General features: G+C 34.1%; 1 protein-coding gene across 1 annotated transcript; it reads left to right on the forward strand.

The window, feature by feature from the left end:
• Positions 1 to 3,330: 3,330 nt before the first annotated feature.
• Positions 3,331 to 16,980, forward strand: LOC133195768 (uncharacterized). Its single transcript, XM_061331697.1, has 14 exons — positions 3,331 to 3,512; positions 5,056 to 5,241; positions 5,698 to 5,805; positions 8,036 to 8,253; positions 9,064 to 9,230; positions 9,431 to 9,644; positions 9,786 to 9,847; positions 10,057 to 10,171; positions 10,442 to 10,560; positions 10,934 to 11,150; positions 13,822 to 13,887; positions 14,484 to 14,642; positions 14,759 to 14,822; positions 15,331 to 16,980. Exons 1-14 carry the CDS (start codon positions 3,392 to 3,394, stop codon positions 16,863 to 16,865), a joined length of 3,351 nt encoding a protein of 1,116 aa, XP_061187681.1. The 5' UTR covers positions 3,331 to 3,391; the 3' UTR covers positions 16,866 to 16,980.
• The last annotated feature ends 382 nt before the right edge of the window (positions 16,981 to 17,362 follow it).

Consider the following 17,362-nt stretch of genomic DNA (forward strand, 5'->3'; position numbering starts at 1 on the left):
TTTTTGTGTAGTATCTACATATAGTATTTTTTTTTTACAAGAACTTATTTTTGCTTTACTTGCGTATATATATTTAATGATATATATACTATATATTTAATGAAATATTAAAATTCTTATGGTTTCATCTTCCAAATATGTTGTTGTTAAAATGAATTTTTTATAACTTGTTACCGTAACCGGTAGCGCTCCATAAAAATGAGGCCCGTGGGCATTGTTGGTCACCTCGGTATCGAGAGTATTTACGTCCATCCAGTGGCTTCAATCTGGTTTTATTATCTTATTGATCAATTGCTGTGACATACCTTATTACGTAAAATTGTTGTGCAGATGTAGTTCCGTCTTTATATATCTGAATATCACCCCCACCCCCCACCCCACTTCCACCCATTCAGTCCACTAAGTAAATCAGTCAGACAATGACTTTAAGTAGATTAATTAATCAAATCTCTCCGATTAGATTTGGATCTCATTACATTTTGATCACTACACTTAAAACATTCTTGAAAAATCGTGCTGCATAGATCTTTTATTTTTTTAATCTCATTACATTTTCATCCCTTGGTGAAATGTCATGCATGGAATCCAGCTGTGTCCATGTTAGTTGAAAATGGTAAAATTTTGACGATAAACAGTTCAGAATTTTAGTTAGCTAAACAAATTTCATTTTTAAATAATCATTTCATTATTACAGTGCGTATATTTGAAAAGAAGAAATATTTTATACATTTTCAACTCGAAAATTCAGATATTTCTCTGTGTGAATTTTATATACTTTTATTAAAGGTGCATAAAAAGATGTGTATGAAACATGCTTATAAAGTTAATTTTTACTTGCTAGAAGTGTTCAACGGAGGAAAACGTAATTTAAAAGAAAGTATAACGAAATCAATTATCAAACAGCTATTGAGTGACTGATGACACTTTAGCGGCATGTACATAAAACGTTTAATTTAAATGAATAAACATCAAAGAAGTCAACTATCCATCTCTCATTGTGCTTCAGGTGGGATGAAGGCTGTGCAGAAGTTATAAAATTTAACTCATTCGCCGAAATGTAAAAAAAAAAGTTTTTTTTAACAATTTACACAAAGTTGATTTACATAGTAATTTATATGAAGTCCGAAAAAGTCCTTTTTTCACACCGTGACACATGGATGGACTTTTCCTGCCAGCGTTATTGCAATGGTTCAAGGCTGCGCAAGTCTGTCGTCACTGGCGCACTAAAGTTTTCCTCACTGGTACTAGTACTGTGTAGACTGTTACTTTGATGTACATGTACATCTCGGGGACTGCTCAAATTTTTATGATTATCCAATATCTGTCTTCCATTACCATGTTCGGATCTTGTGGGGTGGGGGTGGGGGCTCCTCAAAATGTATAAAGTGAACTGGGATTTTCTTGACATCCCACTGGGATTTTCGGAGTTGAAAATTTCTGTGTAAAAGTAACGAAAAAAAAATGAACGTGGAAAATCTATTTTATTCTTCTAGGTCATATAGTTCATATCAATGGATTGAAAATTAAAAATAAAAAAAATAACTTAAGTAGGAATAAATGTTTTATTACGTATTCACATTATCATACATGTAATTGAGTAATTTGTAATGGGTTTCCTGTTCCATCAGAACTGAAGCACTTAAGTATACAACTTATATAGAATGATTTAGCTGCAGTAATGTAGCCCTCTCCGATTTGTCTTCATTTTCTGCTGTTTTCAGGAGCCCCCCCCCCCCCCCCTCCAAAAAAAAAAAAACCAAAAAACGGAGAGGGTTGCATTATTGCAACTAAGAATGATCGTTTTGGATTCAAATGGAAAACATTTTAAATATGTCTTTGGAAAATGTGGCAGTAGTATGAAAGGCTCTTGTGATTGTCCTGTATACAGATGCAGTACTCGTAGTGATCGCATAATTGCGTGTAATTGCAACACATCCGGTCAAAGACCATAATATGAAAATAGACTTAGCTTCTTTTAAACATTTTTTTTTAAATAAGATTTGCAAAAATGTGCTATTTTTCGAAAAAGATAGGCAAACAAGTCGTGCAAAATGCCTTTATTAGTCGACTTGTTTTCATATTCCTATGAAGGCGATTTTATTCAAAAACTTCTAAGTGTGAAGAAAACACTTGCTTTGGCCTTCAACTGGACATTTAGATATATCGATGATGAGTTATCAATTAACAATATCTAATTACATTCATATGCCGACTTGATATATCCCAGTGAACTTGAAATAAAAGACAGAGTCTATCACATCTGTTTCATACTCGGATGTTTTACTGACTATAGACGATGAGGGCCGACTAACAACTATATTGTATGAAAACTTTTCCCTCGTCATCTTTCCTTTTTTATGTTATAATACCCTGCTATCACCTGCATATGAGCATGTTCCAAGTACGATCAATTTTTAAACCGAGACAGGCTACTGACAGATAAGTTGATGTTACAGGGATTTCAACAACCTCGTTTTACGTCAGCATTTCGTAAATAATATGGTTGTTATAATGACCTTGTAAGCAAATATAACCTATCATTGGGTCGTACTAGTACTGTATATGATTTGTTTCATACCAATAATGTTAGGATTTTGTTTTTTATACTATTTTTATTATAAAAAAAATTATAATGTCTATCTGACTCTTCTTGACATGCTTTATTGAGATATTTTATGTATTAATTAAGAGTACTCTAACTTAAGTTTCATTTACAACCAAAATATTTTAATCATTTTCTCCTAATGTATACAAAATAACAAAAAATATATAAAATAATTATAGAAGCTTATATCGGTCTTTCAATGTTGAAATGAAGATCTAGAGATATATTTAAAGTCCAGTTAATAAATGTGATGTGGTGTTTTTTTTTCTTTTATGTTAAAATATTCAGTTATTACAAATTTTGAAATTATATTGATGAAAATTCAAATTGTCCATGTGTCTGTACATATACTATACCCACTTAGAGTTTGTCAAGCATGTACACATATTTGCCAAATACAGCATTTGTTAATTTACATAAGGGTTTTCCCACTCATTAAATACCTGGGTATCCCCCGTCACACATGGGTTGGCTAGTCAAAGGAATTCAGGAAAGGGAATTCCCCACTTAAATTTTACCCGTATTGTCTAACATAGTTTTTTCTTTACTTGAATTGTTGCCAGAGTATCAGTTGAATCAACATGAATCAAAGAGAGTAAAAAGAAGAAGTTTAGCCTATCCCAATGTTAAAAGTTTACCTTACGGGCTTCAAGTTTGAAAACTTCCAGCTGATTCTCCGGATACGCTCGGATAAAAATTACACGCGAGACGATTAGACTATACACCTGTACAACCGACCAATCGAGCTTGGTTTTTACTTCCTTTTCCGATGACAGAGATGTAAACATGGCGTCAGGGAAAAAACATCACCGAAGTCGAGAGAGTCATTTTATATACGACCTTCCATATAGTATCACTCGACAAATATGTTGTAATCTAGATGTGGATAAAGCATGGGAAAAATTAGGTAAATAATAATTATAAGAATCAATTCAGAGAAACTAATTTCTGTCAAAGATTATACTGAAATGGTTGACCTCGATGTTTTGCGTATACATTAATTTTACTTTGGAAAATTGGTCTAACATATTAAAATTAGTATTTAAACAAATTACTTGGTCATGACGTCCTTGTTGACGAAATAGAGGTGTCCAAAGTCAGAGGAAATATTTATTTACGGTATTTAATTTCATTTTTAACAGAGAAATTTGTACAGTTGTCAGTAGTTTTAATATCCGTTGAATATAATTCATAATTAATATGGTGAGAAAATAACAGGTATTATTTTTTCATAATGTTAAATAACAAGTTCTTATTACATTTTCAACAGTGAAATACTGTGATTTATTTATTGAATAAAAGTGATATTCTCTCACACTGTGAAAGGATACCCAAAATGATATTCTCTCACAGTGTGAAAGGATATCAAAGTAAGTAAAAAATAATTTCTGGCCTATCATAAGATAGAGGTAGTAACTAACCATCTTGATAGAGCTAAAACTGCACATTTCTCCCCAAATATGTTGCTAAAATCCATGCTATGTAATGTTTTCAATCTCACAACTGCTAAGCTATGACGTCTCAACCGCTCAACTATGACGTCAAGCCTATGACACTGTGTTAAGAAAAGACAGAATCAAAGGGAAAATCAAAGAAAATGTAATAAACAGAAAATTCAATGTTTTGTAGATGAATATGAAATTTATTTCACTCGTGAGACAGGATTTTTGTGATATTTTCACTCGTGCTTCGCACTCGTGAAAATATCAAAAAATCCTGTCCCACTCGTGAAATAAATTCCATATTCATCTACAAAACATGGAATATCCTCTATATAGCCTGTGTCACTGCTTTACAAAGAAAGAGCTAAAATAACTTATTAATCAGTTAATAGGTCTAATCAGAGACATATATGTCTCTGGTCTAATACTGTCTACAGAAATTTCTTCTAAAAGTCCATACAGGGCTTTGCCTTGCCTTCAATGGGCTTTTATTAACAACCAAACAATTTTTCTGCATAGACAGCCAGTAACCACTAAACAGGCCTAATAAGTGTTTTGTTGGGGAATATTTGGGGTTAACATGAACAAACCTTGGGTCAAATACATTTAAAAGATTTTCTTGTTTTTGCCAGTCTCCTTTACTTGTCATGTTGTGCCTTAATTAAAAATCAAAATTGACAAGAGAATACTAGAGGATATCAAAAATGTCATCAGGGAATAAAATATACAGTAGCCCAATGCCCGGGGCTAGTCTTTTTAAGATTCGGGCTAGCTAATTTAAATGAAACAATAGTCCATCGGACTAGCTGAACAGAAAAAAAAACCTTTTTGTGGTTTGATAACTTTAACAAAAAAAAATGCAAGACAGCTAGAAAGCATGGAAATCTGCCACAAATATCAAATATATAAACTCAAAATAGGACATCAATTTTCTTTAATATTTGAATTCGCATCACTTTCAAGATGTGTAAATCATTGTTATGTGTTTCATTTGAATGTGTTTTGCAGCTTCAGAGATAGGATACACCATTCAGGATGTAAGAATTTTTGAGATGGCTTTCCAGCACCCTAATGGTAGTCCATGTAGAGAAGTGCTGAGTGACTGGGGATCGAAGAATGCCACGGCCAGGGACCTGTTCCTCATATTACAGAGGATAGGGAGGAGGAGAGAGATGCAGCTTCTAGAGTCATACTGTGAGTGAAATTAAATTACTGTTTAATCAACTATTATTCGCGACAACTTGTCTCTGCAATTTGTCAGTTTGAATTCCATCCACTACGAGTAATTTTCATGACTGAAGAAATGTTCTTCATAAATACACAATTAAATAAAAAATTGCAACAAGAAATTTTATTTAATATAGAGATTTTCACATTTTTTGCATTGTCCTTTAGCATATTTAGTTTTCTGATGCTGCATGTGCAGTTACCATAGAAAGCATAGCACTATAGTTTATGACCTATAGTTTCATACTATTGTAAAAAATACTTAAACTAACACTTGTAAATAGTAAACTAAATACCTAATTGTTTTAAAATATGTGTTAGTTTTCATATTTTGGTAAAATATGTTTGTTTTCAGTCTTAAGTATGTCAAAGGTCAGTGAAAGCCTAAACAGTGAATACACATCTTTGAAATTTTTTTTTAAGTTAACTGTGAGAGTAAACCAAACAAGGTTCCATTCCAAAGTCACGACGAATCCCTCTGTAACGGGACGGACACGCCCTCCATGATCATCAGGGCCCTGGATAATACCAGTAAGTACTCGTGCACTCAAATAATTTCTATGAAGTACACACATATAAAAGTACTTTAGACAATTTAGGTAGTTTTTGTTTACCTATTTACATGTATGTGTAAATGTATATCCATCTACAAAATTAGGAGAGACAGGACACATCTCACATGACTCAATTGACTACATCATAGTCTCTGTTAATTTAGATGCTTAGTATTGTTAAATCATCAGTTTTTAATATGTAGTTTTTGTACAGCTTGTTATGCTTCAACATTTAATGTAAAAAATATTTAGAAGTTTTAAACCATCTTGTCAGTATTTAAAGTTTATGAAATAGATTGATCCACCCCTGTGTTTCTTCACTCTATTATGATGTCATAATCAGAACATGAATGTGATTTATATATATCCATTCATGCTAAAATATAATAAATCATTTCCCAATCACGCTCAGTCTAATATACTTAAATTATTTCCCTGTGTCAACATGGTCAATGATTCACAGAATTAAGGGCTCTTATATACACCTGTTAAAAGTGCATAACACTCCCACACAATTTAGGAAATTTCATGGTTTTATTCATAATTCATTCATATCATTGAACAAATGTTGAATGATTGGTTTTTCTGGTTATTTATTGTAAATTATAATAGTAGTTTATTTGATTTTTGACTTAAAAGCCATGGGAAATTCCAGATGTACTTGAAATACATGAAGTTATGAAAATTTCCAGCCTCCTTGTATCTCAGATGCATTTCATCTGATGCTTATGTTTAACTTGTGAATAATATTAAAATGTAATCCATGTATTATCACATTATAAAACAGTTACTGTAACTGACAGAAGATTCAAAGTTATCCATTCCTGATCATGTTACTACTCGCACATTGTATATTTCATGCCAAACATTTATTTATAAATCAAGTCTTTCAATATGAATAAAATCTTCTGACCCATCTGATAAAATCAGATCCTTTGATCTGTTCACGTAGATTGCTACACAAGGATATGAAGAAAGCCCATTCAGGGTCATCTGGTGACCTTTCCAACATAATTATTTGTTAAAATTTTTACCAATCAGAGCGATCGTACTTAATCGACATTGGGGGGAAAACAAAGATGGAAGTAAAAGTAGCTATAGAGAAGATATTAATGTTACATACAAACCAAACAGCTAAAAATAGAGCAAAGGCAAATATGGTATGCGAAGAAAAGAATGTGTGGATATTCTAAAGACATGCTGCGGAAACCAGCTGACAATACCCTGTTATTATATCATTGGTACTTATAACTCTACAACTGAATTCTTAGATACTGGCAGATTCTTGTCAGCAAACGTTTGATTGGATAATTGAAAGGTCACAAGGAAATGACCCTGAATGGGGTTTCTTCAGATCCTTGTGTAGCGATTTATGTGAGAGGTTCAAAAGATCATGTTTTAATTTGACAAACTAATCACTGACAGCATTGTTGTATTTTGATGTTTTACTTATTACAGTAAAGTTTTGAAATTATAATAGCATTTATCCTTCAAGTTATCAAAGAATACAGTAAAACTCTTAGTACAAATATAGTGGATTTAGTGAACTTACAGTTAAAGCAAAGTGTTTTTTTTTAAATCCACATCAGAACTGATTTTGTGTCCTGTAGGAGTTAGAAATAACAAAATTTTATGTCCATCTTTTATAGCAAATTTTTAACAATAAAAAAAATTAAAATTGTAGAACTGGCATTATTTTTCTTAACTTTTATATTTGAAACTCAATTTATGAAGAAACTTAAATACTCCAAAGCAAGTTTATATTGTGAATTCAATATACATGTATATACTTTTATGAATTCATTATATGAATTTAAAGAATTACAGTTACAGTTGTATAGTGAACCATTCTTTAGGACTTCGCTATAACCAAGTTTTACTGTAGTTTTAAGTACGGTATACAAGGAAGTTTATGCCTCCATTTTATTTTTGCCCTTTTCACCCTTGTTGCATGTGGGTGAATTTAAAATGGGGCAAATTTTAAAAATGACAGCACTATCTCTTAAACACAGCTATCTCTTGACAAATTTAAAACAGGCAAAATTATTTGCAAGCGTAAAAGTGCAAAAATAACACAAAGCAAAAATACCTGGTTTACAGTTTACTTACTTATCCTCTCAATGTACATGTCCCACAGGACGCATGGGGCTGTGATTTGAAGTATTTGTGTGTATCTACAGTATGATTTGTGACACTCTTTTTTTTAGACCTCCCAGCCCCTCCAAGTAAAAGTAGCACAAAGGTAAGCAGTGGGGCGTGGAGTACGTCATCCATGAATGGTTCCACTTCCATGTCAGACAAGAACGTCAATCTGAACACTCCAGAGAACCCAAAAGACAAAGCCACAAAGAAACATGCAGAGTACAAGGCTATACCATCACTGACAGATGAGAGGTTCTACCCTCAGAAGAAACACGACTACCTGGTAAATAGTGATTTGAAAATGATCGTTGTATCAAGGTTTGGAAATATGGCAGAACTATAGAAATGTCCATGTTGATCAAGTCAGTTTTGTCAGCCATTATTTATTTGAGAATGGGGCTTGAAATATCTGAAAATCACAATGGTGAATGAATACAGTAAAGTTTGATGATAAGAAAGTCCTCAGGTCATGAATTATTAGTTCCTTAGTTACAATCAAATTTCTTTATATCTGACAGTATAAGAAAGGGATGGGAAAGACATAACCAAGATTTCCTTATGTTCTAGTTCCTTAAGATGTGAGTTTTACTATGTGTTTATGCAAATTAGGGACTTCTCTACACACAAACTTGGGAAAATTAAGTGTACATGTATATACATGTACATATATAAGCCCAGAGATGCAAAGTAAGCAAAGACTGTCGTAATTTTTTTCAAGTGCCCATTATTTACAGAAACTTTTACTGAGAAGATATTATACTGTTATTGCAATATGCAGTTGACTCTTACAGAGAGGTGAAGAATAACAGAGAGCATGTAACATGTGATTTTGGGTAGGTGGGGGCTTGTAAATAATGTCAGTCTATATTAAAAGGTATATGTACATCTTGCTTGGATTTTTGAGTCAATTTATGGAGAGGCACTAGTCTTCTCAACACATCTTGAATTATATGAAGTAGTACAATACATTTAAAAGAATGACATTTGTTCTCCAGAGTGTTAATTTGTTCATAATTTCATTTGGTTGTGTAATAGACTAGGATTGATTTAATTGGTTGTATAATATACAAGGATTGATTTGATTGGTTGCCAGGGAATCGTGAAAGAGACATCAGGACTATCTAGCACTTCCTCCTCTTGTTGTGTGGGGAAGTCAATGTCTTCTGTCAAGGTGGACAAGTGTGAGATGGGCGGCCCTGCTCAGGGGAAAGGGGATCTGGGGGAGAAGTCCCTGGAGTCCAGCTGGATGGAGACTCTCAAGTAAGTGGAACTGAAATTTTTACTTTTTTTCAGGCCTTATACTTTTATTGTTAAACAGAGAATCTGAAAATTAAATAAATACTTGTAAGACAATGTTGTTCAACAATTCTCTTCCTTTAAGTGACAATATATTATGTACTGTATCCAATGTATTTTACTCTCATACATTTGTACTATAAGATGTTAATTTGTTTTCACAGAAATAAAGATGGCTACTCCTCTCTAGCTAAGGAGGGAAGATGTGACTTTGATGTAGCTGTGGCCTTGGTGGGAACTCAGAGTTTCACCAACAAGGAATTGAACCATGCCACTAATGGATTCAGTGAGGAATACAAGATAGGAGAGGGGGCATTTGGGGAGGTGTTTAGGGGATTCCTGAAAAGAACCTCCTGTGCAATCAAGAGACTGTTTCCAGTGAGTTCACCATTAATACTACCTGCTTATTACTTGAATGTATTGTGAATAAAAAAATTGTAATTACAACATATGCATTTTGATTTAATGCAAGTAGAATTTTATGGTACACATATTCAGATGAAGTTTTGTATTACATAGAAACAGGATGAAAGCTTGAATTATCAGGAGCATTTGACATCAGAACTGAAATCACTCATCAAGTAAGTTGTCTTTACACAAAGTTCTCTATGAGAGAGAATACATGAATTTTGAATTGTATGTAATAGACCTCCAGTTATAAACTGAACAAAAATATTATGTTTTTTTTTTCATTTGTAAAATTAATTGCATATGTAGTGTATTCCAGACATAATAATTTGAAAAAATGATTGTACAGCTACAGTGTACAGTTAACCATATTTTATTGTAGATACAGACATGAAAACATAGTCCCTCTCTATGGTTACACACTGGAGGAGGGGGAGACCTGTCTAGTATACCAGTACATGCAGAGTGGCTCTCTGGATGACCGTCTGAAGTGTAAGGTAAAGTAGCACAGTATCAAATTCCAGGAGGGGGGGGGGGGGGTTACAGGTAAATGTAGTTGTTCCTGTTGTCACTTTTCAACTGATTGTGTTTTTGATTACTGTATCAAATTTGTTTAATTTTTTACAAAATGAACTTCAAAGGCTTTTATTTCTTTTTTTTTTTAAAGTTAATGTTTTTGTAATTATGTTGTACATGTATATGCTGCAGTCTTCTGTCTAAAGCTATAAGGACTTGTAGCAAGATATTTATGATCACCTGACTTGCAGAATAATACCCAGCCATTGACTTGGACCCAGAGGATAGATATTATGAAGGGGGCAGCTTGTGGATTACAGTATCTACATACACTGGACCAGAAACCTCTCATCCATGGAGACATTAAATGGTGTGTAAAATGTCTAAAGTAGAGCTAGTTTGCACTGTTGACTGAATTTTTTTTCTTCAGTTTTATAATTTAGAAAAAGATTGGGCATTCTGTAAAAGCAGAAAAGCAGGGATTAAATTTCGTTTATTTTGTTGTTAACAATTATCAACAAATTAAATCCCACACAAAATTTTTATATGATACATATTGAAAAGGGTTATTTTCGAAACAATGAAATTTAATGCCCACAAAACCTTTTTAGGTGACATATCAATGTAATTTTATCCCCACAAAAATTTATGCTTCTACAGTATCGTGTTTATGAAATGCAGTTAAATGCGTTTGTGCATAAAAAAAACCCCTTGATTTTGAAACAGTTTTTATTATACTGTAGTTCAAACATTCTATTGGACAAACACATGGAAGCCAAAATAGGAGACCTTGGATTGGCTAAGCATGCGACAGGTGGGAGTGGCCAATCGGGAAAATTGACACATATCACCAAGAAACAGACAGGCACAAAACAGTACCAGACCAAGGCATACCTCCCACCAGAGGTTATAAGAGGGAATGCCATGTCAATAAAAGGGGACACCTTCTCTTTTGGGGTTGTAAGTATATCCCAAGTCATTTTAATTGAGGAATATTTGTCTATTGTTATGGCTTTTTAGGTGGTAACCAATGTTCGAGCACATTATAATTGCATAAGGCAATACTGAATCTGATATTATTAACAAGCATTAGCAAATGTAAATATTTTAGATTACTTATTAAGTCAGTTATACTGATATAATAACCATGCTAGTTAAATCGAGGGTCATATCCTAGTAATGAGATTATGGATGAAAGGAATGGCTAATATCTAAATTGAATTTTTGAGAGGAAAAAGGGAGGTCAGAGAGAGGAGGGATATTTTTTATGCTCTACCATGAATATGGCCGGGGCATATAGTGTTTGTCATGTCCGTCTTCTGTCCTTCCATCCTTCCGTCTGTCCTTCCGTCGCATTTTGCGTTTAGCTCAGTTCAAAGCTCATTTCCAAAGAAATTTTCCGAGATATTTTCATCAAACTTTATATGCTAATAGATATTGATGAGAGCTATGCAACTGCATCAACATTTTTTGACCTTGACCTTTCCATTGACCTTCACCTCACTTTTCCTAAATTAGTGTTTAGCTCAGTTTTAAAGATACCATTCAAGATACCATTCAAGATAGTGTAATCAAACTTCATATGCTGATACATACTGATGAGAGCTATTCAACTGCATCAACATTTTTTTGACCTTGACCTTTCTTTTGACCTTGACCTCACTTTTCTTAAATTATTGTTTAGCTCAGTTTTAAAGAAACCATTCAAGATATTTTCATCAAACTTCATATGCTGATACATACTGATGAGAGCTATTCAACTGCATCAACATTTTTTGACCTTGACCTTTCCTTTGACCTTGACCTCACTTTCATAATTTGTGTTTAACTCAGTTTTAAAGAAACCATTCATTATATTTTATCAAACTTCATATGCTAATACATACTGATGTAAGCTTTTCAACTGCATCAACATTTTTTGACCTTGACCTTTTTTTTACCTTAACTTCATTTATTTTAAATTAGTGTTTAGCTCAGTTTTAAATAAACCATTCTAAATATTTTTATCAAACTTAATATGCTGATACATATATATGAGAGCTATTCAACTGCATCAAAAATGTTTGACTTGACCTTTCCTGTGACCTTGACCTTACTTTTCTTTTGAATTTTGCTTAATTTTAAAGAAACCATTTAAGATATATTTATGTAAGCCTATGCACTTATGCATAATTTGGTGAGAATTTATCATCTATATCCAACTTTTTAGATTTCAATTTTAAAGAAACTATTCAAGATATTCTCATCAAATTTCATACACTAATACAAATTTTCATGTTGCATTACTAATATATCCATGGCGGGGCATTCATGTCCTATGGACATATTTCTAGTTTTCTTTTAAATGTTAATATTTACATTATTTATCTGATGACTAGCCACAAATTGTCATTTAATTGAACTATCATTTTTGAGGAGACAAAGAAGACTGCATTGCAATACATTTTTCACGTCATGGAGATATTCCTGCTCATCCATGCGATTTCTTGAGGAAATATTTACATTTCCAAATACATTTTTCCTTAGGATTCTTTGTAAATTAGAAAAAGTTCATGTTCTCATGAACTACCGTGGGATGAGTAGGAATATTTCCATTGTGAGGTAATTGAGGTCGAAAAATAGTGCAAACTTTTTTTCAAAAATGATCGTTGAATGACAAAAATATGTGGCAAGTCATCAGAAAAATAATGTATATAATATAAGAAATGAATTTAATTTTTGAGAATTCATGAGGTATATCATCGTCGCAAACCACGGCCAAAATACACGATCCTCTCCCATTCTGGCCGTGGTTGAATGAGAAGAGAATATTTCGTAGCTCATTAAAATATTGGCCAATGGGAGTAAAGCATAGTCGGATAATGAACTTTAACTCGACCTTTCAATACCCAATCGCAGTATACGAAACATTTCTTGGATACTGTTGATGTCAATTGTTGATTTCAGTTGCGATGGAAACAAATTTTGTCATTGGCTGAACATGACATCACAATATATAGGCCTAAATATTGAAGATTACGACACTTTTTGTGATCAAGCAGCCATGGGTAGGAGAGAGCTATATGCGGACTCCGGACCGTGGCTTGAGACGATGGAGGTACATGAACTACAACGCTTCACGCCTGCATATTTATCATGAAGTGCTAATGAGCTTCATGAAATATGCTGGCATGAAGCATCCTAGTTCATGTCCTCATGAATTCTCAAAAATTAAATTCATTTCTTAAATATACATGTACTATGACGTATAAGGAATTAGTGTTGGTATTTATGGTTGTGATGACTAGAATTGGAAATGTGATACCGCTAATTCTTGCAAAAATGGCTTATCCACGTACGCTGTACATGCTGTATACAAATCATCACATACTTCTAGCAACAAACACCTAAATATAGACAGATATTCCACAGAGACACATTAAAAAAAAGGTTTGATGTTAAAATACAGGTATATTTGTTTCAAATAATGTTCAGAGACAAAATGTGTTTGATATGGAGGTAAGGTGGCATTTTTAATTTTTTTTTTTTTAAAGAGTGATCAATTCATGATTTGATGAATAGGAAAGAGTTAGAGAGAATGTAATGCTACTAATATAAATCAAGTTTGTAACAAAAGAAATTATTTCTGCAGGTAATGTTGGAGGTTTTCACTGGAGAGGCAGCTTATGATGATAAGAGGGAAGGGGGTCAGTTTCTGGTAAGAAATTTATTTAGTGTTCAATGTTTTGTGTAGTGTTTAGTAATTTATGTACATGTACATCTCTCTGATTGTTGCAGCAATTTCTTCTGATTAATATGCTTGTCATTAGAATAGTCATTGTAAGAAATATAAATGTTAAATTCATAAACCACTCCCTTTAAGATCCTTTATATTTAAATCACCATGTGAAGATGGTTTACTTATATAACGTACACTTATTTACTTACATTGTATACAATGAACTGAGGTATCTCAAACGCTGATATCTCAAATACCATGGATGTGAATTAGAAGTCCAAATCACTATTTTTTAATGTAGAGTCAAATCTCGTTATCTCAAACTTGATGGGACCGAGAAAAAACTTCAAAGGGTTCAAGAAAAGGTAATATACTTAAGAAATCGGGGAAAGGACTTTCCAATCTCTTCGACATATCCATGGTATTGGAGATACTCATATTCGAGATACCGAAGTTCAACTGTATTTCAACCTCAGTATCTCATATCTGGATATCTCATTTTTTTCTTGGCACCATTGAGTTGTAGATATTGAGGTTTGACTGTATTATATCAGAGAAGGATTTTATCTTTATAGAAGGACTACATAAAGGACTTTAGTGATAGTGAGGAGAAATGCATGGAACTGAGGGACAGGAGGGCTGGATTCGTCGCAGATGATGTAGCCAAACATTTCTTCGGAACTGCCATGAGGTGTACATCTCAACTTAAGAGGGAGAGGCCAGATATGGTTCAGGTATCAACTGATGTCTAGTGATGAGATTTAATTTGATGTTATTTTGATGAAAGTTACAAAAAGAAAAATCAAACGGCTTGAATATCAAATGATAATGTGTTTTGATTTGTTCAAAGGTCCATACAGAATTGAGTGAAATGGAGGCAGCTCTCAGTCAGAAATACACTACAAAATGCCAAGGTCAGTTTACATGGTTTGAGGCAAGAAAATTATTTAAAAAGAATACAGCTTGGGAACCAATAAACAGTCAAGCTTAAAATTATCCAAAAAAAAGCAACAAAATGCAAGTGCAGTGCACAGTACTTATACTACTGTATAGGGGATTAATTCCAGGGGGTTGTAATTTTCACATTTATCTCTTATTCTGACATGATCACATGACATTGAACCCCTCCCCCCAAAACAGGGACTCCTCATCAAGTGGTAAGGAGATTCAATTGACTTGAGAAAGTGGCTCCCTAAACCCACCCACCCCACCTCCCCCCAAAAATAGGTTACTCAGGGTTGGGGTAGTTGTTATTTATTTTTATTTTTTTTTTGAGTCTTGTATTTGAGTTGTTGTGGACCTCCCCCAGGGAAAAAATTCCTGGATCCCCGCATGTGATTATTTGTTATTTTCCCTTTATACAGTACTCTGTAAATCTTAATAGGTTTGAAATGCTGAAAATTTTATTTCCTTATTCCATAGAAAATGTGGAGATGTACAGTGGATGCCCTCCATTTGGACCCATTTCAGATCAGGGAGATACCAGAATGGACGAATTCTCCTACACAAGCAATGGATACCACCAACCTGGTCTGATGGCAGTGCCACAACAACCTGCCTCAATAATCTCTCAGCAAGGCTTCCCAGCGGGCATGCATCAGCAGGTGTATATGACAGGTATGCCTCCACAAGGCTTTATATACCAGCAAGCCTTTGTAGGGGGCATGGCAGGTCAGCCCATAACAGAAGCCATGAGGTTACAGATGGGCTATGATTCTGGACTAAAATCAGAGGAAATACCTGGGTATTTGAATGCACATCCTACTTATGAATCTGATCCACAAAAATTGCAGGACTTGGAATCTGAATATCCATCAGATCCCCAGAAACTTCAGAAGTTAGAGGAGGAAGAAATACAGCAGCCAGATTCATTGACCTCCCATGAGATGCCAACACTGGGCCATGGAGATATTTATCAATCAGACATGCATAAACTAGAGGAAATACAAGCATTTGAGGAAAGTTTACTCATTCCATCTGAGGCACAACCTGCACAAATAGTGCAGCAAGAGTGTGTGAGTGCAGAGCCATCTAGTGATGTTGATCCTGCAGAAGTGGAGATAACTGTTTCTGGCATACAGGAAATGACACTCACTGATACCTCTGTTCAAGAATACAGTGAATCTGTCATTGTCATACAAAATCCGTCTGAATCTGAAATCACACCTGAAAACGTTGAGGAAATTAATGATCTTCCAGGGGGAAATCAGGAGAGATTGGCACAGGAAATAGCAGCTGTCGGCAAGAAGTCTTTTGGTGTTATGTCACTCTTTGAGAAATACAAGGAGGCGCTAGAAATGGAGGGAGAAGAAGATGAAGAATATGACACTGGAGAATCAGTGGAGTATGAGGAGGAATTGGTTAATGGAGTTGAGGAGGAAGTTGAAGATGGTTATTATGGACAACAAGATGAAGAAGAAGAGGATGACGATACCCTTGTAGAGGAGGTTGATGAAGAAGAAAGTGATCTGGTGACACCTGAAGCACCATCAGTTTCAGAAGTTCCACATCATCAGACACCCAGCATTGTCCATTATACTCCCTCCAGTCCAACAGAAACCACAGAAGAGGACTGTGGAGAAAATGATTCCAAGCTCTTTGCAGACGACAGTGGGACTCTAGACTCTGACATTCTCACACAAGATTATCAAACACACTCTACATCTCATTTGGTTTCTGACGATTTTGTGTCAGATTCACAGCTTTTCCCAGAACAAGAAACATCCAACTCCAGGTTATTTAGTGAGAAACGCAATTCGAACTCGTGCATATTTACCCAGAAAAGTAAATGTGTGATTTCAGGTGGTGCCACTGCAACAGACATCAAAGACAGTAGAAATAACTCAGCAATCTCAATAGCTGGAACAGGAAAGGACGTAAAACTGCAGCAAGTCTCTCCACCTCCCCATTGGCAAAAACAGCGACTGGAGCCCAGTGAAGGAGAATGTTTTGTGTAGCTATAATGGTCATGTTATATGATTTATAATCCAATACGTTGTCAAAAACTGCGATTAATCTTGATCTGATATGATTGATCTGCTTGCAATGTAATAATCATCCCTGTAAAGTATACCTTCCTTTTTAAAATAAGGTTGTATATTTCACAATATTTTCAGTATCCTGTAATATAAAATGTTCAAGTAATTTTTACTTACCGGTATATGTAGACCTTGTGAAAATTGAACAGTTAAGGATCAAAATTGTGCTGAATTTCTAAAGATATTTATGGTGGATTATGTGAATTATTCAAGTGACCTTATATCCTTTTACAATTTTTACTCCCCCCCCCCACCCCCCACCCCCTTCTTCCACTTTCCATTTATTTTAACAAATTGCTAACATTCATTACATATATATTCATTACTTTGATGTTTTGTGTGTATTCTAAAATATTTGTTTTTTTATGTGCCATTTGCACTGCATTAGACTTGACACTATTTTTTCATCATATTAG

Source organism: Saccostrea echinata, unplaced genomic scaffold, assembly GCF_033153115.1.
Source record: "Saccostrea echinata isolate AGI-Se365-2 ecotype Australia unplaced genomic scaffold, CSIRO_AGI_Sech_v1 ptg000029l, whole genome shotgun sequence".
Taxonomy (NCBI): domain Eukaryota; kingdom Metazoa; phylum Mollusca; class Bivalvia; order Ostreida; family Ostreidae; genus Saccostrea; species Saccostrea echinata.

Excerpts from the sequence above, each read along its gene's own strand:
- LOC133195768 (XM_061331697.1), top strand. The coding sequence starts at position 3,392 with ATGGCGTCAGGGAAAAAACATCACCGAAGTCGAGAGAGTCATTTTATA. Across the intron at positions 9,645-9,785 it reads CAATCAAGAGACTGTTTCCA|AAACAGGATGAAAGCTTGAA; the intron begins GTGAGTTCACCA and ends TGTATTACATAG. Across the intron at positions 10,561-10,933 it reads ATCCATGGAGACATTAAATG|TTCAAACATTCTATTGGACA; the intron begins GTGTGTAAAATG and ends ATTATACTGTAG.